The 20,320-nt window shown below is 35.0% G+C and overlaps 1 protein-coding gene across 2 annotated transcripts; it reads right to left on the reverse strand.

The window, feature by feature from the left end:
* Window positions 1-1,133: 1,133 nt before the first annotated feature.
* LOC117904651 (transcription factor BIM2) lies at window positions 1,134-10,410 on the reverse strand. Of its 2 annotated transcripts, none has more exons than XM_034817361.1 (12): window positions 10,074-10,410; window positions 9,514-9,921; window positions 9,185-9,256; window positions 7,118-7,495; window positions 4,894-4,987; window positions 4,634-4,761; window positions 4,282-4,390; window positions 3,381-3,450; window positions 3,189-3,284; window positions 2,508-2,971; window positions 1,646-1,775; window positions 1,134-1,525 (listed from the first exon to the last, which is right to left on the reverse strand). In XM_034817361.1, the coding sequence occupies exons 2-12, from the start codon at window positions 9,548-9,550 to the stop codon at window positions 1,418-1,420; spliced, it is 1,686 nt and encodes a 561-aa protein (XP_034673252.1). In that variant the 5' UTR covers window positions 9,551-9,921; window positions 10,074-10,410; the 3' UTR covers window positions 1,134-1,417. The 2 variants fall into 2 exon arrangements, with proteins under 2 accessions (XP_034673252.1, XP_034673251.1); XM_034817360.1 differs by having other exon boundaries at window positions 7,118-7,498.
* Between the last annotated feature and the right edge of the window lie 9,910 nt (window positions 10,411-20,320).

The following is a 20,320-nucleotide window of genomic DNA, read 5'->3' on the forward strand; positions in this document are numbered from 1 at the left end:
AACCTTGATCCAATTCATTTTCCTCCCCTTTTTTTTCCTCTTTCCTTTCACTTTCATCCTTCAAATTCTTCATTCCCAAATTTTTTTTAACATTTAAATTAAAAAAAGGCAAACTACTCGGCGTGACTGCCGGCAGCCGGGCCCACGCCCCCTACTGTTTTCCTTTTTCTTTTTTAAAGGGATTGACAAGAAAATAAAGGAAAAAGAAAGAAAAAGAAATTTCAGAAGAAAAAGATTAGTATCTTAAATTTGTAAAAGTTATTTCTTTTAATAATAAATTTATTTTTTTATATTTTATATAAATATACTTATCATTTTTCTATTTTTAAAAATAAAAAATAACACTATTCGGTAATTTTTAAAAATGATTTTATAATTTTGTAAAAGAAAAACACTTTATGGAAATAGGATGAGCTTTTAATCCTTGTGGAATTTCTCCCAATCCTGGTCACAATGCTAAAATGCTTTTATTGGGCCCTGTGCAGGGCTCAGGAGGCCCACCCAACCTGAGGCCTACGCCTAATGTTGCTAAGTTGGCACAATTACTCAATTTCAATCAACTAATTAAAGATTTCTTATTAGACAGACACAGCAATTTAGGAGTTTTGAAAAAAATTATTATTATTATTTTTAAAATTTTCACAAAGTAAATCCCCATCCAAAATAATTCTCGATCATAGTAACTATAATTTTGGTTTTTTTTTTTTTTTAAATCGGTCAAATAATTGTTAACTACTTTAACTTTACTATTAAAGCCATAATTAATGATTATGATTTTAAAGATAAATTTAAAACCGTAATCATCAATTAAAGAAATCTTGGCCCAACTCAATGTCAAAGTGGCTAAAATACACTAGTTTGAAAATTATTTTGGTTGAAAATCTACCTTGTAGATTTTATTTTATTTTTTCAAATATATTATTTTTACTTAAAACTTAAAATTTAGGCCGAATGAAGCTTTTAGGTTTATGTATTTGATCAGACCGGCCTGATTCAGTAGAAGAAGAAATGAAAACGTAGCATAGAAACTTAGTACATCGGTCTCTCAAATTTTCTGTTTCACAAAACAATATAATTTGGGTTACAACTTACGTTCAATTAAGTAATGACAAGAAAAAGCAAAGGAGAGGGGCTTAACATAAATAGAAGCCTTGAATGAAAAAGCAGCTTCTCAACATTAGGATGGAAGCCTCTATTGTAGACCCGATACAAAAATAAAAGGTAATATATATTTGCCTGTTAGGGAAATCTGTGCATCCCAACAAGCCCAAAAATACTACATGTACAATTGGTCTTGTTCTCAACTGGGTAGTTTATAAACCAGGAGAAGACATGAATAACCCCCTCCCAACAGGGGAAGGAACCCAAAAAATGAATAAATTAAATAGCAAAAAAAGAATATTATTGAATTGTCATATTAGTTTTTGCAAGTCTTGTGCCTTTTCAGGGCTTGGTCAGAGTCTCCACCACTGCTTGCAACTCTAGAACGTGCCGTGGCATGATTACTAGAGGGAACCTGGTTATCCTAGGAGTGGATAAAAGAAAAAAAGAAGGGATCAAGATTGCATTCTACTGCTCTACAGAGCTTGAAGTTAACGATGGATATGCATATATTGCATGAAAACCAAATACGATGGATGAATACCTTGATAATGGGTGTTGGGGCAGTAGGTCTGCTGTTTGCTTTATTACCTAAATCAATTTGCACTGAAATGCTGGCTTTTGACAAGTCCACTCCCGAACTCTGCAATGCTTGTGTCAGAGTATTCAACAACCTGTTCAATTTAAGCATTCCTTGGTGTTATCATCTTACACACTTGAACATTCAATCTCAATGTAAGGGTCTCAACAATTGTTTCCCTTTTGGCAAAAGAACCAGTGGGGGGAACTATTTTCTCAAAGGGAGAGAAAAAATAGTTCCAACAGTAATAATTGGGTGCTTAAAAAACAAATGAGTTTTGGATTTTATGCTAAAATAACCTCAGACTACTAGTATATAGGCATCAGTGTAAAGTCCTTCTTCCATGTGTAGAGATGGGAATGTATTAAGGCAGCTGCCTAGTCCTCTGTGCAAGAGGAAAGCAAGCCCAAGGACAGGATGGACAACAAATATTGTTCAATGCAATTCCAACTAAGAATGTCTTACACAACAAAAAACATAGCAGTGTGCGACAAATACAGATGTGCCTCAAATATCATGCTAAAACCAGCCAAATATTTAACGTAAGGATTAGGAACCCATACAACTCACCATCTTCTATGTACCATGATTAATACCATCCTAAGTGTCTTAATCATGAAATTATTTTGCACTGCTTACCATATGCCACTAATTATTTTCCAAATTAAACAAATTGAAAAAAATTGTGCCACTAAACTCAGTGATATGGCCGAAGGATCTGGATCAAGCATATGAAATCATGATTTCTTTTTTACCTTTTTTGTTTAAGTGTATACCCCAGGAACATGCCCAAACAAAATGAAGAGAGAATAATTCAAATACTAACCCTTGGGAATATGCACTCGAGATGCTGATGGTACCCCCTTCAATAGTTAGCTCCTGCTCTTTCAACTTATCACTTGCAACAGTGCACTCAGTGGTAACAGATGATCTGCTCTGCCATAACTGGGATTGTGGCAGAGATGCCATATTTTCAGCATCAGGTGCCAGCCTAGGCGGAAGTTGGGCTAGTCCACCACCTCCCACAACAGGAGTGAAGATGTTTGGCTGCAACTGCATATGAATGGGTACCGCCTTGTTTGTTAGTCCAGGGTGGCGATCCATTGCTTTGAAGGTAGTAGAAGCACTCAAGTCAGATTCAACAGGGTTCTGTGTGTTCCTGGAAATGTTTGGGGAGACAGCAACATTATTCTCATCAAACTTAGCAGAAAACATTAATGCTGGACCAGACCCACTATTTATGCCTCGAGATTGATCAGCAAAACTTTCTGCTGGCCTGTGACTGTTTCGCTGTTTTAGAAAAAGTAGAGGAAGTCACTCAACAAGTTTCAGGAAGAATAAGCATTTTAAACAAGGCAGACCCATTCGAGGAAAAAAGGGGTCCAAGAATCCCATTTGGACAACCCCAGAAAAAGTAAAATAAGAAAAGCAAAATATCCTTGTCCAGGGGTGTCCCTGCTTGTGTTTGCAATCACAGAAAATGTACTAAGCCTAGTATAGGATTTACCCATGGCATCAATTTTGCTGATTCGTGGTTCCACCCTTGGAATGAACCTTCATATTTATGTACTTTTTCTTGTAAAAACTGAATGTACTCGATGACCTGCATAAAGATTCAGATTTCCTGTTAACAATTTCAAGAATTAAATTAACGTCAAACAAGGGAAAAAAAAGCTATTATCATAAGACATCCATGTACCTCTAATAAGAATGATGCTTTATCTCTCTTTTGGTCACTATGAGGGATAAGGTCTCTCAACATCTGAAATCTGCACCCATAAAGTTTGAATTTCAAGTCAAGAACAATATTGCCAAATCAACAAATCCCACAAAATTGTGACTTTTATTTCTAAGATTAAAAAAAGGTAAGTTTCTCAAAATCATGGCAACTTTATAATAATAGAAGAGTGTATCACAATAATGAACACTCACGAGTCACTAATACCAATGTTTACTCTAGCAGCGAGCAGAAAATTATGGAGGAAATTTTCCAACCCAATCTCTGGTAAACACTATGTATCTCTTTTCACTTGAAACCTACAACTTAGAAGAGGCTTTCCTAAGTTTGTAGGTATGCAACACAAGAACTAGACTTTTTTCAAAAACAAATAATTTTGGGATTCCCCTGTTCAATAGATGAGTAACGTAGTATATTTTCATTTCAACTGTTTCTTACATCAAATCTAATAATTAAATGAGGAATAATAGGGAGAAACACACAAAATACCCAAAAAACTATGATACAGTTGCCATTTTTGCAATAAAAAATGGAGTAAAGTATTTTAAATGATCATTTTAAGAGGCCTGAAGCCAACAGATGCCCTCCAACTAATTTTAATTAATAAAAGAAATTGAGAAATTTATGAACTGAAGCACCCTATGTGAAAGCTTAGGTTGAAAAAGTAGATTCCTTACTCTGAAAAGGAAAGGTTAGACAAACAATGGGACTTAAGAACCAAGAACAAGGAAGGCAAATCATTACTGATGGAATTAGAAAAGAAGATAACATCCACAGTTAAAAGGCAACTTTGTACCGGATGAAACTAATATAATTGATTTAGGGGAAACAAATAATCAAGTGTCAGGCTGGTAACACTCGCCTGTCGTTTATCTTGCTCCTCCTCCTCTGTTCAGTTGCGGAATGTTTTGAGCGCGGCGTGACAGCCTTCTGATCACTGCTCTTCCCATCTATTTTCACAGTCAAATCCCCTGTAAAATCCCACAACTGTCTAAGATGAAGTAAAAACAGGAGAAGAAGATACAAAATAAAATAAAAGAGCAGGCTGGCAGGTTCAACTCTTTTCCCACAATAGAAAACCAGTCCAATATGCCATTTTCTTCGGAAGCCAAACCTCAGCCCAAAGAAAAAGAATCTCTCATATATATCATGGAGGGCCAAACACTTCAAGTGACACCAAACAGCTGCAAAATTGTCAAGTGCATGAGTGTTACCTTTGTTTGAGGAGCTTTCTTTCTTAAGAACAAACTCCTCTTCATCTTCTTCTTCCTCTTCCTGGGTACCTTTAGCTGAAGCTGACTGTATCATCTCCATGAAGCTCTGGTTCTTCTGCCCAGATGGCCTGCAAAATTTCCAAAAGTTTGATATCAACAATTGTATTATTAATGGCAATTTTTTTTATTTAAAGAAAACCACAAGCCAAATATACAGAAAACTCAGGAAAAGGAAGAGGAAAGAAGAGATGGTGACTGACTGAGAGGATGAGAGAGAGCTGAAGCTGCTACGATGGTTGGAAGGGGATTGAGATGGCCGCTCCGATGTCCATTGCCCCAACTTCACCGCCGGCTCTGTAACAGAAGCAGCCCCTGGATGAGTTTGACTGTGATGTGGGCCCATGGCCTTGGTGAGTTGGTGTTGAAAGCTTTAAGCTTTGTGGTGGTAAAAGCATTCATTATGGACCCACCACATGTTCCTTTTCACTTTAGTGTTACCTCACCCACTCTTAAGTCTTAATGGTATTCATTGCATATCCCCAAAGATCTAAACCATTTTAATTAACTTTTTTCTCCTCTTATCCTGATTTAGCGTTTGCTTTCAATCATTTATGAATTCCTTTGTTTTTTTTTTTTCTCTTTTTCTTTTTCTCTCTGTCTATATCCATGGAGCTAGTCATCTCATCCGAATCCCTTTACCACCCACGTCCTGTAACACTAAATAATATATTTTATGAGTCAGACTAGTTCTCAACACACTGTTCCCTAGGTTCGTTTCAGCCTCGCAAATAGAACCATATCATTTCTGATGCAAGGATCTTTCTCCCACCACGACAAACTTTAGTTTAGGTGGAAAAGGGAAGAAAGAAAGCTGTATAGTGTTTGCTGAATCCTCCGGGGTATATGTTCCTCTTAGTTCCAACTATTGTAACTTGTACATATAGATTAATGTGGTTTCCAGGTGCCTATGTATGTTTACATATGAACAGAAAATTATTCGTCTTAGTATAGTATGTGCCTATCCATATCCAGAGCTAATTAAAACATTTCATCTCATAAAAGAATTCTTTCTCCATGGCTTTCATACATCTATCTCAAAAGCATTGGAGCTAATAGTAATTGCATTATCTAGTTTCTAGTACTAAAGAAATAACATACATACAAACATTAAGTAGAATAAACCTGCACGTGTACGTAGTCACCCTAGATTAGCCCACGTTTTTAATGTTTATTTTCAGAGCCTCAGTTCTTTCTCCAAGCTCAGGGTAAAGCATTTTACCAGGACCTTATCTCCTATATCCTAAACCTAAGCCAACACAGCTCATGCTAGACTTTGATGCCCAGCACTTGAACCATTACATTTCAATCTATGTGGACTACAAATGGTGGAGGGCGCATGACAAGTGGTTGTGAAACCGCGAAGTGAATAAATAAAGAAGCAAAAGATCAACTTTGGTCCAAGAACATGTCAAAGTAACACTTTGAATTGGACCACAATAATCTATTACCTATAGGCAACCCATGCCTTGACTTCTTAACAAACGACAGAAGGAACAGCATGCCCTGCCCCATAAGATGGCCAAGGCTCCCACTATCTTTTTTTCTTTTTTCCTTTTTTTGGATTGGCAGGCCTAGGCTCCTACTATCTTGTTCACACAACAAGGTTGCAGACTACATGAATGGATTTTTATTTATGCGGTCTTGTGCTTTGGTGGGTACTGTGCATTAGATGATATGATGTTGTAAGACCAAGCCTCAACAACATATTTTGTATTTACAGTAGATCTCTTAGCTGGGTTGATTAATTATATACTATAAATACTTTTAAACTTTTGTTATGAATTCTGTTCGTTTATGACATATCCAGCAAAACTTTGAGGGCTCATATATGGTAGTAGCTCTACTTCTTGAGACGATTAGGTTTAAAGATGACAATGAGACAAGTGTTTTTGGTATTTTTATTGAGTTGGAGAAAAATACAAATAGATTACGGATAGATTTAGGATTAGTTTTTAAACCCGAATCAGATTTGGGTCAGTTGGATATTGATTTGTTCGGCCTTGTCTAGCCTGCTGTATATATATATATTTAAATAACAAAACTATTTTAATTTTTTTTCATTTTTCCTTCTTTACATATAAAACAAAAAAAACATAAAAATAATAATTATTTACAAATTATATTTATTTTAAATATGATTAAAATAAAATTTAAATAGAGAAACGTATGGAAAATTCCTATTCCCACTCGACCTCGTCTGGACTGTTTCCTTTCCTAACATATGCTCCGTTGCCATCCCTATTTAGGTTCCTAAAGATGTATTGTGCATGGACATGCAAATATTACATTCCATCCATTTCCCATGGCACCCCCGCCCCAACCTTAAGAATATTGTTCTGTGGTTGAACGTTCTACGTGTGTGTTTGCCATGCATGAATGATTCAAAATGATAACAAACTGGAAATAAAGTATTTATAAATTTACCTATTCCAATGGGTCTTTCTACTGCATTCTCCTTCCCTGTCTTTCCTTTCTTTACTGCAGTTTCTTCCCACAATGTAAAGCCACTTCCAGTATAAGAACTACAGTTCGAATTTTCTTCGTTTCTATCGGACGTACTTGCTTGAGCTGCTGTAAATATTGATCCCTCTGGCTTTGGAAGCCTTTGATTAAAATAGGAAATGTGGCTTATACTATAAGTCCCAATTCCCCCCGGGAGAATGTGCTCAACTGAAGAGTTTGGGGGAGGAGCTGGTGGTGGTGGTTTATCCACAGTTCTTATCTCAATTGCATTTTCTTCCTTGATGCTGTTTTTCTCTCCCCGTTCCAGTGGTTGTAGGAAATCATGAGTTTTTAGGTAACCTGCTGCTCATAAAGGAAAAACATGACTCAAGCTCAGATTTAGACTTTGTTAAAAATACTACTAACGTGTTAGCAAGTATAATCCTGAAATTTAAAGGGACAAGAAAAAGATGATTAACCACCCATGCAAACTACAAAAACTATGAGATGCAGGTACTTTTGCCATGGTCTTAAAACATAATTAGTTCATGGAACCAGCGGGCTTCACTTCAATTTGGATAAGAAGTAAGGTGATTTTCATGGGAAAACTAGAACAGCACTCTACCATTTCATTCTGGGGAGATCGGCTGTTTATACCTATCTTCATTATTGGCTAAAAAAAACCAAATAAAAATTTAAGAATTTCAACAAAACTTGGAAAGTTGGACCAAATAGTTAGAAGTTACACAAGTTTGATGACAAAATTCTTATCAATCAGCTGTTAGGCAAGTTTCTAAGATAAATTATACTTTGGAGATTATTAATGATTAACGAATGTCAAGATATATTGTTTAATTGTTTTTTAAGTGTAGGCATTGCAGGCAGGAAAGCTAAATTCTCTCTTGAATGGAAATTAGGCTGAGAGGAACATTTTAGATACAATTTAAAAAAATCAACTTTCAATTGTACGATTGGCTGAAAATTGGAGGCATTATTGAGAAATTCATAGAAATTACATTGAACTAAGGAAAATAGAAAGGTTTAGACAAAATAAAACTAGGCATTGCATTGATTACACAATTGACTTTTTCAAAATATTTTTTAATAACAAGGGAATTCCAGGCCTGCGTCACAAAATTGAGAAAAGTCCCAGCCACAAAAATTGGAGTACTCGACAAGCTCACCATGAAAATCAACTATTGGGCCTTTTATTTTAAAAATATGTGAACTTGTATCCCTATAGCCATTTTCAAATTGTTTAAAAAAAATAAAAATATGCCGTCCTCCAAAATATATTTTAAAAATAATTTATAACCATATATTTTATCTTATGAAGGAATAATTTGAAGTATCTATTAAAAATGAACAGCATTACTCTTTTCAGATAATCAATGATTTCAAATGAAATCACACATGCATGCAACTGAAGACCCATTTTGATCTCTATTAAGCAGTCGGATTATTTTGATCCGGTGGGGTTATCCTGGTGGAAAATTGGAATGCGATCAAAATGCCTACCGTAATATCAATCATGTCCCATGATCTAGACAGTGCGACTCCATCACATGAACTAGGTGAGGCGAGATTGACCCGGGAAAGAAAGGAACTTCAATCGAGTGACTTACTGACTTTTATATTCCGGCTTAAAATGTCAAATAATCATTTGATGGATGGCATGCAACTTTGGATTTGCGAATGCCATCCGCCTGCATAGGCCAGATGTAATGTCAATTATGTCTAGCTCTAACTCCTGATGGGTCCCAGAAAAAGTCACGCCAATCTGAGGGTGATCAGTGGTAAGCCCTTCCTTTTTGGATTAGGCGATGTCAGCCTATCCAAGACATGGCCCACTATAAATACAAGCCCAGATCCATGATTCAAAGGCGTCACGGGTCTCGGACAATTACTGTATTAATTCTAAAAGATATTTCTTCATAGAACATAAAAATAAATGTAACAATAATTAGTAATTACCCAAAATTATTTAGGAAAAATGCACATACTCACAAAACAATAGACAATATTTTCGGGATCGTAAATTAGCATTACCTTGAGAAGGTCTTGGATCTTGTGGAACAGTTGAATGGTACAGTGACAAAAAATCATGTGTTGGTTTCCCACCTGTAAAACAAGAAGTCCAAACAATTCTTAGAAACATTAACAAGTATAATTCCCTTTTTTTTTCTTGAAATTTTCTTTGATTTTTTGAATTTTTATATTGCTTTTTCTGTTATTGCTAAAAAAAAAATTAAGAGGAAACAATCATATTTTCTATTGTTTTAATTATGAGAAGCTATAAAATTCATTTGATTTTGCGGAGTCATTAGACTGAGTCTTTTTTAAGAAATAAAAATAACAAATTGTTTTTTCGTAAATACCTTCGGTTCCAAAAGGGCGGGGTTGAGGAAGCTCCATCCAAGAGGAGAGATATTTTCCGTATAATTTTCCTTTTCCTTGGATTATAGAAGGGAAAATTTGCTCTGAAGTCTCCAACTAAACAACTCTTGCACTGTCAGAATTTTTTTAAAAAAAAATCGGAATTCTTCAAGATGCTTCTCAGATCCGCTTACTTATGCAAAACGATGTTCTCAGACAAATTACGCCTCCAACTGAAGATCGGAGGCGCATTCACTTTCTCTGAAAAACTCTTCAGTTTCTGCAAACAACTTCAGACTCTGCGCTTGAAAAAAGTCCAAGAAAATCACTCCAGTGATTTCCGGGAAAATCCTTCTTCTGGCAATTCAACTTGAAAAACGGTCATCTGGAACTTCAATCTTGAAGCAAACCTGCCACCAAAATCTCCATGAGAAAAGAGAAACAAAGCAAAATTTGCAAAACATGTCCAGAATTCCACACATAGAAGGAAAAACAAAGCCTCCGAAGAAACTGAGAATGTTTCGAACCAAAAACGAAAGCAGAATATAGAAGATTAGAATACCTTTGATCTGAATTACGGTAAAGTTTGAGCAATTCAGGTCGCAAATGCTTCTGCAAGAGAAACCAGATTCGAATTTGCACTCAGAAGGTGATCGAATCCACAGGGCTTGACGGAGAGAGATAGGTCCGGTGGGATCCGACTATTTGGCCGAACGGAAAATGCTGCAGAATCTTGTTCGAATTTCGACAAAAAAAATATCTCCTCGGGTCTCTTGAATTTTCTCTCCTTTTCCTTTTTTGAATTTCTTTCACTTTCTCGGACGTGTATTGCAAGCAGTGCGGCGAAAGAACGGGGACTCTGCAGGTCGGAAGGTCTCTCTCTCTCTCTCTGCGCTTAAGATCTTTTATACAGTTTTTCGCTTTCATTTTTAAAATTTCTTTTTAATATTTCTTTCCATTGTTCTCCGTTACGTTCCAACACCGTTTTCTTAACATCGTTGCGGCGAAGTTAACGGCGTTGATAAGCTGACTGACGGTAGCCGTACATCCAAGTGACTCATTCTATTCGATATTTAAAACCTCAATAAAAATTTACTTCATTTCCCGCAATAGAAATTATTTCCCTTATATCTTAACAAAAAATCTAAAATATTTTAAGTGATTTTTTTTTTTTAAAGTCCAAATTGACTAGACTCCCCCTGAATTGAAACCTAACCAAGCTTTTGAAATTCAAATCCAACGATCATTAATTATTGAATTTTATTAATTAAATTTGATTAGAAATTGAAATCTCAAAATGCCCTTAGCTTGATTAGAATAATGACCATAATAAAGCTTGGATCTGAGATTAAATTAAATACTAAATACTGAAATTAATTAAATAACTAATTCCTAAATTTAATTTTAACGATTTATGAATTTACCAAATTAGAATCCCTCTCGATTGCAGATTTCTGTGAGCCACAGAAGTTGGTTCAAGAAATGAGACCTGAGAATATCCCACTTTTGTGGGTGAAAAAAGAAAGAGAGGGTGGGGGGGACTGGGGAGGACTGAGGACTGGGGACTGGGGAGGGACTCATCGTGTATGATGATATGGCATGATGTGATTGGTGACGGGACAAAATTCACATCATACCACATCTTAAAGTGCAATAATAATAATACAAAAACAATTGGGAAAAGGAGTATGTCATTAACTCCAAATAATTGAAAATTAAAGGTGTATAAAAAAAAATAGAAAAATTTGGTTTAGAAGCGAAGCGAGAGGGGGGTGAGATTAGGGGAAGATAAAAGAGAAGTGATGATTAGGGCACAGATCCCCAATGGATTAAGATAAGTAACTGAGGTTAAGGTTCGAAGGTGTTGGGGGGCAGAGTTAAGGCGAGGCTCAGAGGATGTTGGTGGTAAAGGAGCAACTGTCACGTGCACTCCCCCTCTGTTTTTAGCTGCGCCGGGAAACCCGCGACTCTCTCCTTCCCATGTGCTTCACCCCGGCCTCTTCCTTTCTGCCTCTTTTTTAGAACATATTTGATAATATTCACATTATTTTATTTATACGAATTGTTATTAATACCTCGCTTCAATTTTTTCTTTTTTCTTTTTAAATATTAATTATCATAGCGCAGACCACCCCTAAGTTTGATTTATTTATATTGATTAATGTAGTTAATGAATCTTAATATTAATATAGTAGGCTAGATAATTGCTTCTTTAGCTGCGACAATCACGGCATGCATTCACACTATGCAGTGCATTTTTATAAAGTACAGCTTGGCATAAGTCATGACTCATGACAATGGCCGGTCATTTTTTCTTTTTTTTCAATTTTCAGTTCCTGAAATTAAAATTGTGAAGAACATGGGTCTCCACTCAATGGGTGCACTTATTCTACGTAATTGAATTATGAAATCCCACAATTTGCACAATAAAATCAAAGCAGGAATCGATTATGGCACATAAAAAATGTGTAACCCAGCACAACCCATTAGAGGAAGAAGATGTAAATTGATTTTGGTACACGAATTAATGAACCCCACAAGCACTAGAGTTGGGGCGTGATCAATGTGAGATTAAATGGTGTCTTGTCCAAATAAGAGTGGCCAGATGATCATTGGCTCTCATGGATTCCACTTCTCTCCATTATCCAATTTAGAAGTTTCTCCCCGGGGTCACACTCTAAGTTACCTTATTATATGTACTTCACACTTGTCAGCTTACCATATGGTTTCCATAAATAAATGGCACCAACAATCATGGAATACCATGTGGCATGATTTATTATGCATAGCTCCCATGGCAAAATTGTTAAATCACTTAGTGATTAATTGTAAATTTTAAAAATAATATTAACAAAGGCACTATGAACCAAATCAAAGGTATTCTTTAAAATCTGTAAAAAAAAACATCAATGAATTCAGGCGGGCTTAATCGAAAACAATTTTTTTATATGGGGTAAAGGGAGGAATATGTGAAAAATCGTGCCAGGAAGATAAATTTGATTTCTTAATTTTTGGGGGAAAGAAATATGATTATGTGTTTAATTGGGAGGGAGAAGAGAAAAGGGGGATTGGGACAGGCAAACAAAAAACAAGAGGTAGCCACAAAAAGCCATGGACGCAAAGTACACGAGTGTATAGCGGCGTGTGGAAAATTGGGAAGGCATATCAAAAGGGGTGTGTGAGAGTTTGTTTGGACACTCAGAATGTGTGGGAAAGAGGAGAGGAGAGGAGTGGGGGAAAGGAGAGAGGAGAGAGGAGAGAGGAGAGAGAGAGGATGTAACGTGAAAAAGTGATGTGAGGTCACATTCACGGTTGTCGTCACAGATGCGAAGGGTGTGGGCCACGTGAGTTGACCCCCCAACTCACGTGCATAAAAACAAGGGACATGTAAAAACACTTAATTCAGATAGCCCAACCAACCAGACACCCATTACTCCTTCCTCTTGTAGGTCCAACTTTTTTTTTTTTTTTTTTTCAATTTTAAAACAAACATATTTATATATACGTGAATAAATATTGTGGGGAACCATTTTTCCTACCAATAAGTATTTTAGGTAATCTATCTTCGCTACCACTACGTACCAACAACTCAAAATGATAAATTCAAGTTGTTTATGCGGTGCTAGGAAAATTCCATTATTTCATATTTTAATAATATACAAATATAATAATCAAAATATTAATTTGACTCGTATGATACTAGATAAAGATAAATATAATTTTGCTTCAATCATCCAATATTAAACTAGTGAAAATAACGGTGAGGTTCGATCCTGTGATAAGCATCAGATAATCAAACTATCTTGAAAATTATGTTCAATTTACAATGATATATCATGGTTTATTTGTCATTACTAAAACTATGAAATGAATTGAAAGAAAAACGATTAAATTAAACTATGAAACTCGTTTTACCTATAGTAAAAAGAACGATACAAAGTAATTCTCCCTTATATTATGACATAATATGATTAGATTTCCTTTGTTTTTGAACATGTCGCTTGCATTGGGGAATGTATATGTTGGGGCAATACAAAAAGAAATCACTTCTTTATTTACCTTTTTATTTTTTAAAAAAGGAATAAAGAAAAGTAGATGCTCTAAGAAGATTGAAATTTAAGACATATAAGACATAAAATGATGTTACATACAGAAGCATATGCATTCTCTCATTCATCCTAATTATTTAAGCAAGACATAAAGTAATAGGAAAAATATTAAAATATAATAACTAAAAGCCTTACAACTTGTATTAATACATAAAGTAATTGAAACACATTATTTCTAATCCTCCCTAAGAAAGATTAAACAAAAAGTAGAGATTCCAATACACAAAGACAGCACATTAGGTTCATGAACTCTTCTACTATTGCTTTCCAAATTCCTTATTTAATTAGAATAGCCGCCAAAAGTTCTTAGTATTTGATTTATTTATGAAACCTTTATTTTATAAAATTAAAGAATTTTGTTTTTAAATAACCAAATGGAGCTTGGAACATGGTTTCCCAATTTTGTTTTTCAAAAATGAATTTTCTATTATCATATATATTATAAAAAAAATGTAACGACTCATATCTAACCGTATAACATATTATCTGCTTTGAACCTCAAAAGTCCTCACGATTTTAAAATACGTTTATATGGTTAAGATGAGTGCATACTTATATAGCATCATAAACTTTCTCCTTTATTTGATGTGGGAGACACTGTGTTTGCATGAGAGTGTTTGTAATATTTCACATTGGATAAAAACACAAAGTTTATGACATCTTATAAGTATGAGTTTATTTTAATCGAGTAAACGTGTTTTAAAGACGTGAGGATCTCTTAAACTTAAAGCAAACAATATCTACATGGTTGGATGGAGATCGTTACAAGAAAGTTCATCGAGCTATATAAGTATAAATCTCTTTTAATCATATAAATATGCTTTAAAGTCGTGAGAGTGGCGAATAATATTTATACAATTGGATGTGAGTTCTAAAAAAAAAAAAAAATCCTAATAAAAATGATTTTTATGGTTTATATTAAAGAAAAATGTTAAGGTAAGTATAGTATTGAATAAAAATACTTTGCTATAAATAATTGGAACTTAAGCCAAAGATACAATTAAATTAAATTATTTTTAATCCCTGAATATTTCGAATTTGTTATGTTATGGCAACAAAAAAAAAAACTTTACGATATGACAGAAGAATCCTATATTAAAATATTAGGTTACAGAAATAGAAAAACAGTAAGGTGGTAAAGAGTTACTTTATGGAAAAAGAGGAAAAAAACAGTGAGAGATGAATAATGAGAAGGGGTTCAGTTTTATTTTGGGAGGGAGAAAAGTTAAAAAAAGAGAGGGGAAGTTGGATAGAGAGGCAGAGGTGACAAAGACGTGTATCACAGAGATCACATAACACAAAAGACAAAGGACAAAATAAGTCTGTTAGGAAAAAGGAAAAGAGTAATAAGTGGATGAAAAATAAATATTAATAGTGTTATTAGTTATTACTATCTGTAACATGGACATTCCTCTTCCTAAGGAATCAGCTTAGGGATCAGTTAAGTATGCTTATTTTCTCTCTCCATCTCTTAGGATAATGCTTTGTTTTTTTTATTTTGATTAAAGGTCAGATAATTATATCAGACGCGTGTCGCTTTCTCCGTGGAATCCGCATCGCATCACGTGATTAAAAATGCCCGCCTACCACATCCTCGCCTCCCAAATCACGTGGCCAACTCACCGGGGGATGTGGTGGGCCCATCAATATACGCGATCCTCTTTTCTATATTTTAAATTACCAAACCTATCATCACCCCATCCCCTTCCCCTTCTCCTCTCTCTCCCTCTTCCTTTATTCTACTTACAATATTTACATCAATAATATTATTATATTTTCCTTTATTAACGGTTCCATTCCGCCTCAAGGTTGAATCAATTTTATAAGAAATTACATGACGTAATATCGAGGAGAAATCTTATTTATTAAATTTATGAAATTAAGGTTGATTTTCAATTCATATTTTTCAAAATGTGATATAAAAAATAATTGATTTCGTCAATCCATTCATTTCTTTGGAAATAATTTCGACTGATTCATAATTATGAGCTTATAAAGCTGGATTAGGATTAAAAGTAACAAATATATGTATATATTTTTTTTTGGTGAAAAACATAGAATAAAAGGAAGGGGTGGGGGCGGGCACATAGATAGTATTGATTCAGTTTAGAAAAAAAGAAACAAAAAAAGAAAAGAAGAAGAGGGAGTGGGTGTTGTTAGGGAAGGGTGGGAGGGGGAGGGTGAGTGATATATTGGGAGGAGTGGAGTGGTGTAGGCATGTGAAGGGCCCACGAATGCCCAATGTCTGTCACATAATGACGTGACGGGACCCAAATGCGGGGGGGTTTCGAATACGTGGCGTACTGCACGCACGTGACCCATTGGGTGCAGCCGCTCACGTGCGCCCATCCCCTGCCCTTCGTCTGCCACTATGCCTGCCCCCTCGCGTGCGGTGGGGACCCTTCCACCTCCCACCCACCTCCCCCTCCTCCTCCTCCCTCTCCTCCGTTTTCTCACTTAACGTCCGTTTCTTTTGCTCTGTTAATGCCCGTCTATATCCGTTTAAGGGCTCTCCTCTCTGAAATGACTTAACTCGCCTTTCGCCTCACATCAGCCCTTCTTTTATTTTCATTATTTGTGTGTGTGTTTTTTTTTTTAATTTCTTTCTATACACATTATATCACATAATCGCTTCCCTAATAAATTAAATAAGATTAGGAGTTTGATAAGATGTGTGCAAAATTAAATATTATTTAAAGAAGAATAATATAATTTATAAATCAGTGAATTAGTTTAATAAAAGTAATAAAAGAAGGGAAATGGGATGGGGGTATGACGAGAGAGGAAAGTGGGTGGAGGGTAGAGGTGAATGATGGGGAAGTGGAATGTAGGGGTAGGGGTGATTTGGGAAGAGTGAAGAAATAGGGATTAAAGAGGAGGATGGTACGTGAGAGCACGTGCAAGGGGAGAGGCGGTGCGGTCACACACTTTCTCGTGAGGGAGTCACGTGGGGGGTGGGGCCAGGGGAACCCGTCAAAAGCAAGGCAAGTTAGTGGGGGCATGTGCACTCCTTTCTGAAGTGACCTGTCGTTTATGGGTCATCTCCCCCCAGCGCCTCTGTCCCACTGCTGGTCTTGCTACTTCCCTGCTTACGTGCCCTCTCTCACGTGGTCATACCTTTCGAAACGTGGCCCACTCTTGCAAGGACAAGTGTCCCCTTCAACTGTGGCAACCCTCTCTCGCACTCGGCGTTATTGGCCCAATTTTTTCGAGTGGTTTAGGCCTTAGGGTTAGGGGCTCTCCCTCTTGCCAAGGACCACTTGTTCAAAATTTAATGCCCCCGTTTTCATCTCCCATGCTGATTGGCTAAAGCTCTTCTTTTATGATTTCTGGGCTGCAATACTCGTCCAGTCCATCACTGCTACGGATGGGCCCACCTCATTGCATCTCTGGGCCACATGTCATCGCCCCATCATACATCTCCTTTCCTGCTTTTAATTTTATCTCTTTTTTTATTTATTATTATTATTATTATAATGCTGATTGCTGGTGCTCCCAATTTTTGAAGAAAATTAGTAATGTAAGAAAATAAAATGAAGAATATTTGATTGAGACTTAATAAAATTGTTTCCCATCTTCCATTTTTATATAAAAAAAAATGAAATATTTAATAATATAGAATAAATGAAAATTGAATAATAAAATTTGTTTTTCTTCCTATTTCTTTTTCATTTATCCAATGTTTTCATAATTATATTCCCATTTCAAGTATCCTAGCATAACTAGAAATCCTAATGATTATCTTGTTACTAATTTCTTTACTAATTACCTAATCAATCATTACAAAATTTTGATTATGATAATAAATTTCAACATTTTGGGATATTTGACAAGGTATTTAATTAATTTTTTTTTAATTATTAGTTTTCAAATTAAAATAAAAAGTACATAATAATTAATTTTACATATGTTTTTAACATGTAAAAATAAATAGATTTAACACAAAACAAATATTACTAAAAACAAATAACTTAATACTTAATAGCATTTAGACACCCATAAAAAAATAACTAATGTAAATACATAATAAAACCAACCAATTGTACAAATGTCCAAACCATTGAAACCTTAGAAGGGGATTTTCTTTTACCATAAAAAGATTGGGATAGGAAAATTCTATTAAAAAATTAAAAAAAACACTATTCACTATTCTGATATTCTATATCATCCCACGTGAAGAAAATTTCTAATACAATGTACATAATTATACCATTGAGAGTGAGACACAGGAGATTGGGCCTCAACTTTCAGGCCCCATACATAAAGGTACGGCAGCGGCCCGGGACAGAGAGGAGGGGCGAAGGGTATTGGGCTTGGGGGTTTTGTGTGAGAGTTGGGTCATTACAAAAAAGTTGGACTAGGATAAAAGCCCAGGACCTAGGGGACCATCTGGGTAATGATAGGTTGTTGTAGTTCCTTTCTTTTCTTTCAAAACAAAATATTATTTATAGAAAATTTCTTGAATCCATGTTGTGTAATCTTAGAATGTTAGAATTTTTTTAAAAATTATTTATTTATTTATTTATTATTATTATTATTTTTTATTATTATTATTTTTTGGATAGTTTTCAGCATGTCTAGTTACAAGTTACAACAACACTTCAACTAAAAGAGGAAATAAATATAAAATATTTTTCAAGAAAAAGCGGTGATATAGTTCTTTCACATTTGGAAAATAAAGCTTAGAACTTAAAATTTTACACACTTAAATCGGTCACTCCCAGCCTAGGAGCCATCGACCCAATCGTCCCATGGTTCACTAGGTAGCAAATGTCTCGCTTTCAGAAAAAAGTTGTGTGGGGTTTGCACATGCCTCTCGCATGGTACTAGGGAAGGGGCAATGCGTGTCGTGTCCCTCCCACTTCAATCAGTCGAACCTCCTTAACCAGGAGCCTTTGGGCACCTGTCCAAGGCTCACGTAGGCACTATATTTGTTGCTCAGAAAATCTCATCAATAGTACATGTTGCAAATGCGCGCATCCAGCATGACACTGCCGAAGAAAGGGCAATGCCGACGTACTACCTTCGCCCTTGGTGAGTGTCACATCCCTCCCATTCGAATCTATTCCTCCCCGATCAGAGTCATCTACCATTCAATGGTGGTTTGTGTGGGCACTAAGAATAAACAAGTCATTGTGCATACATCGATCCCACCGGGGTTTCATGTAATATTGTCTTCTTTGGTCCTAATAGTTTTCACAATTTTAAAACACGTCTATCCACTTGAGAGAAGTCCATTAAATATATGGTATTAAGAACTTTTTCTCTCATCTAATGTGAGATATCACAATATTCCATATAATCTCACAAGTTCCTCAACATATTTAGAGTAAAGGAGACTTGAATAGATAAAAACTGAGTTGATTTTTTCAATCCATTGATAATCACCTACACTGCATTGTTACATTCTAAGGACTTATGTAACCTAGAAAAAACAAAATCCATAATAATATGCTTGCATTTCCATTTTGGAATAGGAAGGGTTGTAATCATCATGTCGGTAATGTTTAGCTTTAATTTGTGGACAAATCAAATATTGAGCTCTAACATTATATATTTAGTAAGTTCTTTTTAATTATATAGGTAGACACGTTTTAAAGTTTGAGGGTTCATTGAGCCTATAATAAATGACATCTACACAAAAGATATTGAAATTGGGCCTTGACGACCTTGATGATGGGACTTCAAGTGTTTTGAGTGCACTATAATCTCATCGAACATAATGAGAATGTTGTGTCTATATTGTGAAAGGAGAGGTGATTATGATATTTCATAATGATTAGGGGAAGAAGTTCTTAATAGTATTATATATGTAGTGAACTTCTCTTAATTGAGTAGGTATGTTTTAGAGTTACGAGATCTCGTTAAGGCCTAAACATCTTGTAGAAACACAATACTATAGTGATCGAGTTAGAAAAAATGAACTTAAGAAATGAAAGAAAAAACAAACACGAAATTCATGTTGAAGTAAAGCAAGAAAGCTTCCTAAATATTAAAAGTAGCGAGATCAAACATAATTTGAGTATTTGAATATAACTCTTTATAATAGATTCCATTAATTTAAATATAATTTATCGAAAAAGCATGGTAAGCTTTTCCTCAAATGCAAAAGTAGATTTTTAATCAATTTTTTTTTTAAATATCAAAATTATCCTTATTTTTTAATAAATACATTTTTAAAACACAATTATCAATCATAAAATCTAATCACATACTAATACTGACTACATCTACTTTTTTTATTGCTAAATACAAAAGTTAAAGATTATAGGAAATAAAACTTAAGTCCACTCATAATTCCATGCGCTGTCACAAAACAAAGAAAAATGAATATTAAATAATAATTCAAATAAAAATTGAAAGAAAAAAGTATTCTTATAATAATACTCTTTATTACTTGAAAAATTTTAGGATATCGAATGGATATCTACCAAACATGCAATTTGGGTTGTTGAGAGCCTTGGATAAAATTTAGATCCTTAAATCAGGGTACGAATAAAATAGGACTAAGGTACCAAAAAAGGAGTTTGAGGTAGATTATTGTATAAAATAATGAGATTGAATTTGGTATAAAATAGTGAGACTTAAATTTGCATATAGTGTGAATTGATTAATCATGTTTTTTGGTGTGTATTGATTCAATGGTGTAACGAGACCGTTGTTAGTATCCATTCTTCCTTTGCGTTTCTAGATGCCGACT

The sequence above is a fragment of the Vitis riparia genome, chromosome 17 (genome assembly GCF_004353265.1).
Source record: "Vitis riparia cultivar Riparia Gloire de Montpellier isolate 1030 chromosome 17, EGFV_Vit.rip_1.0, whole genome shotgun sequence".
Taxonomy (NCBI): Eukaryota; Viridiplantae; Streptophyta; class Magnoliopsida; order Vitales; family Vitaceae; genus Vitis; species Vitis riparia.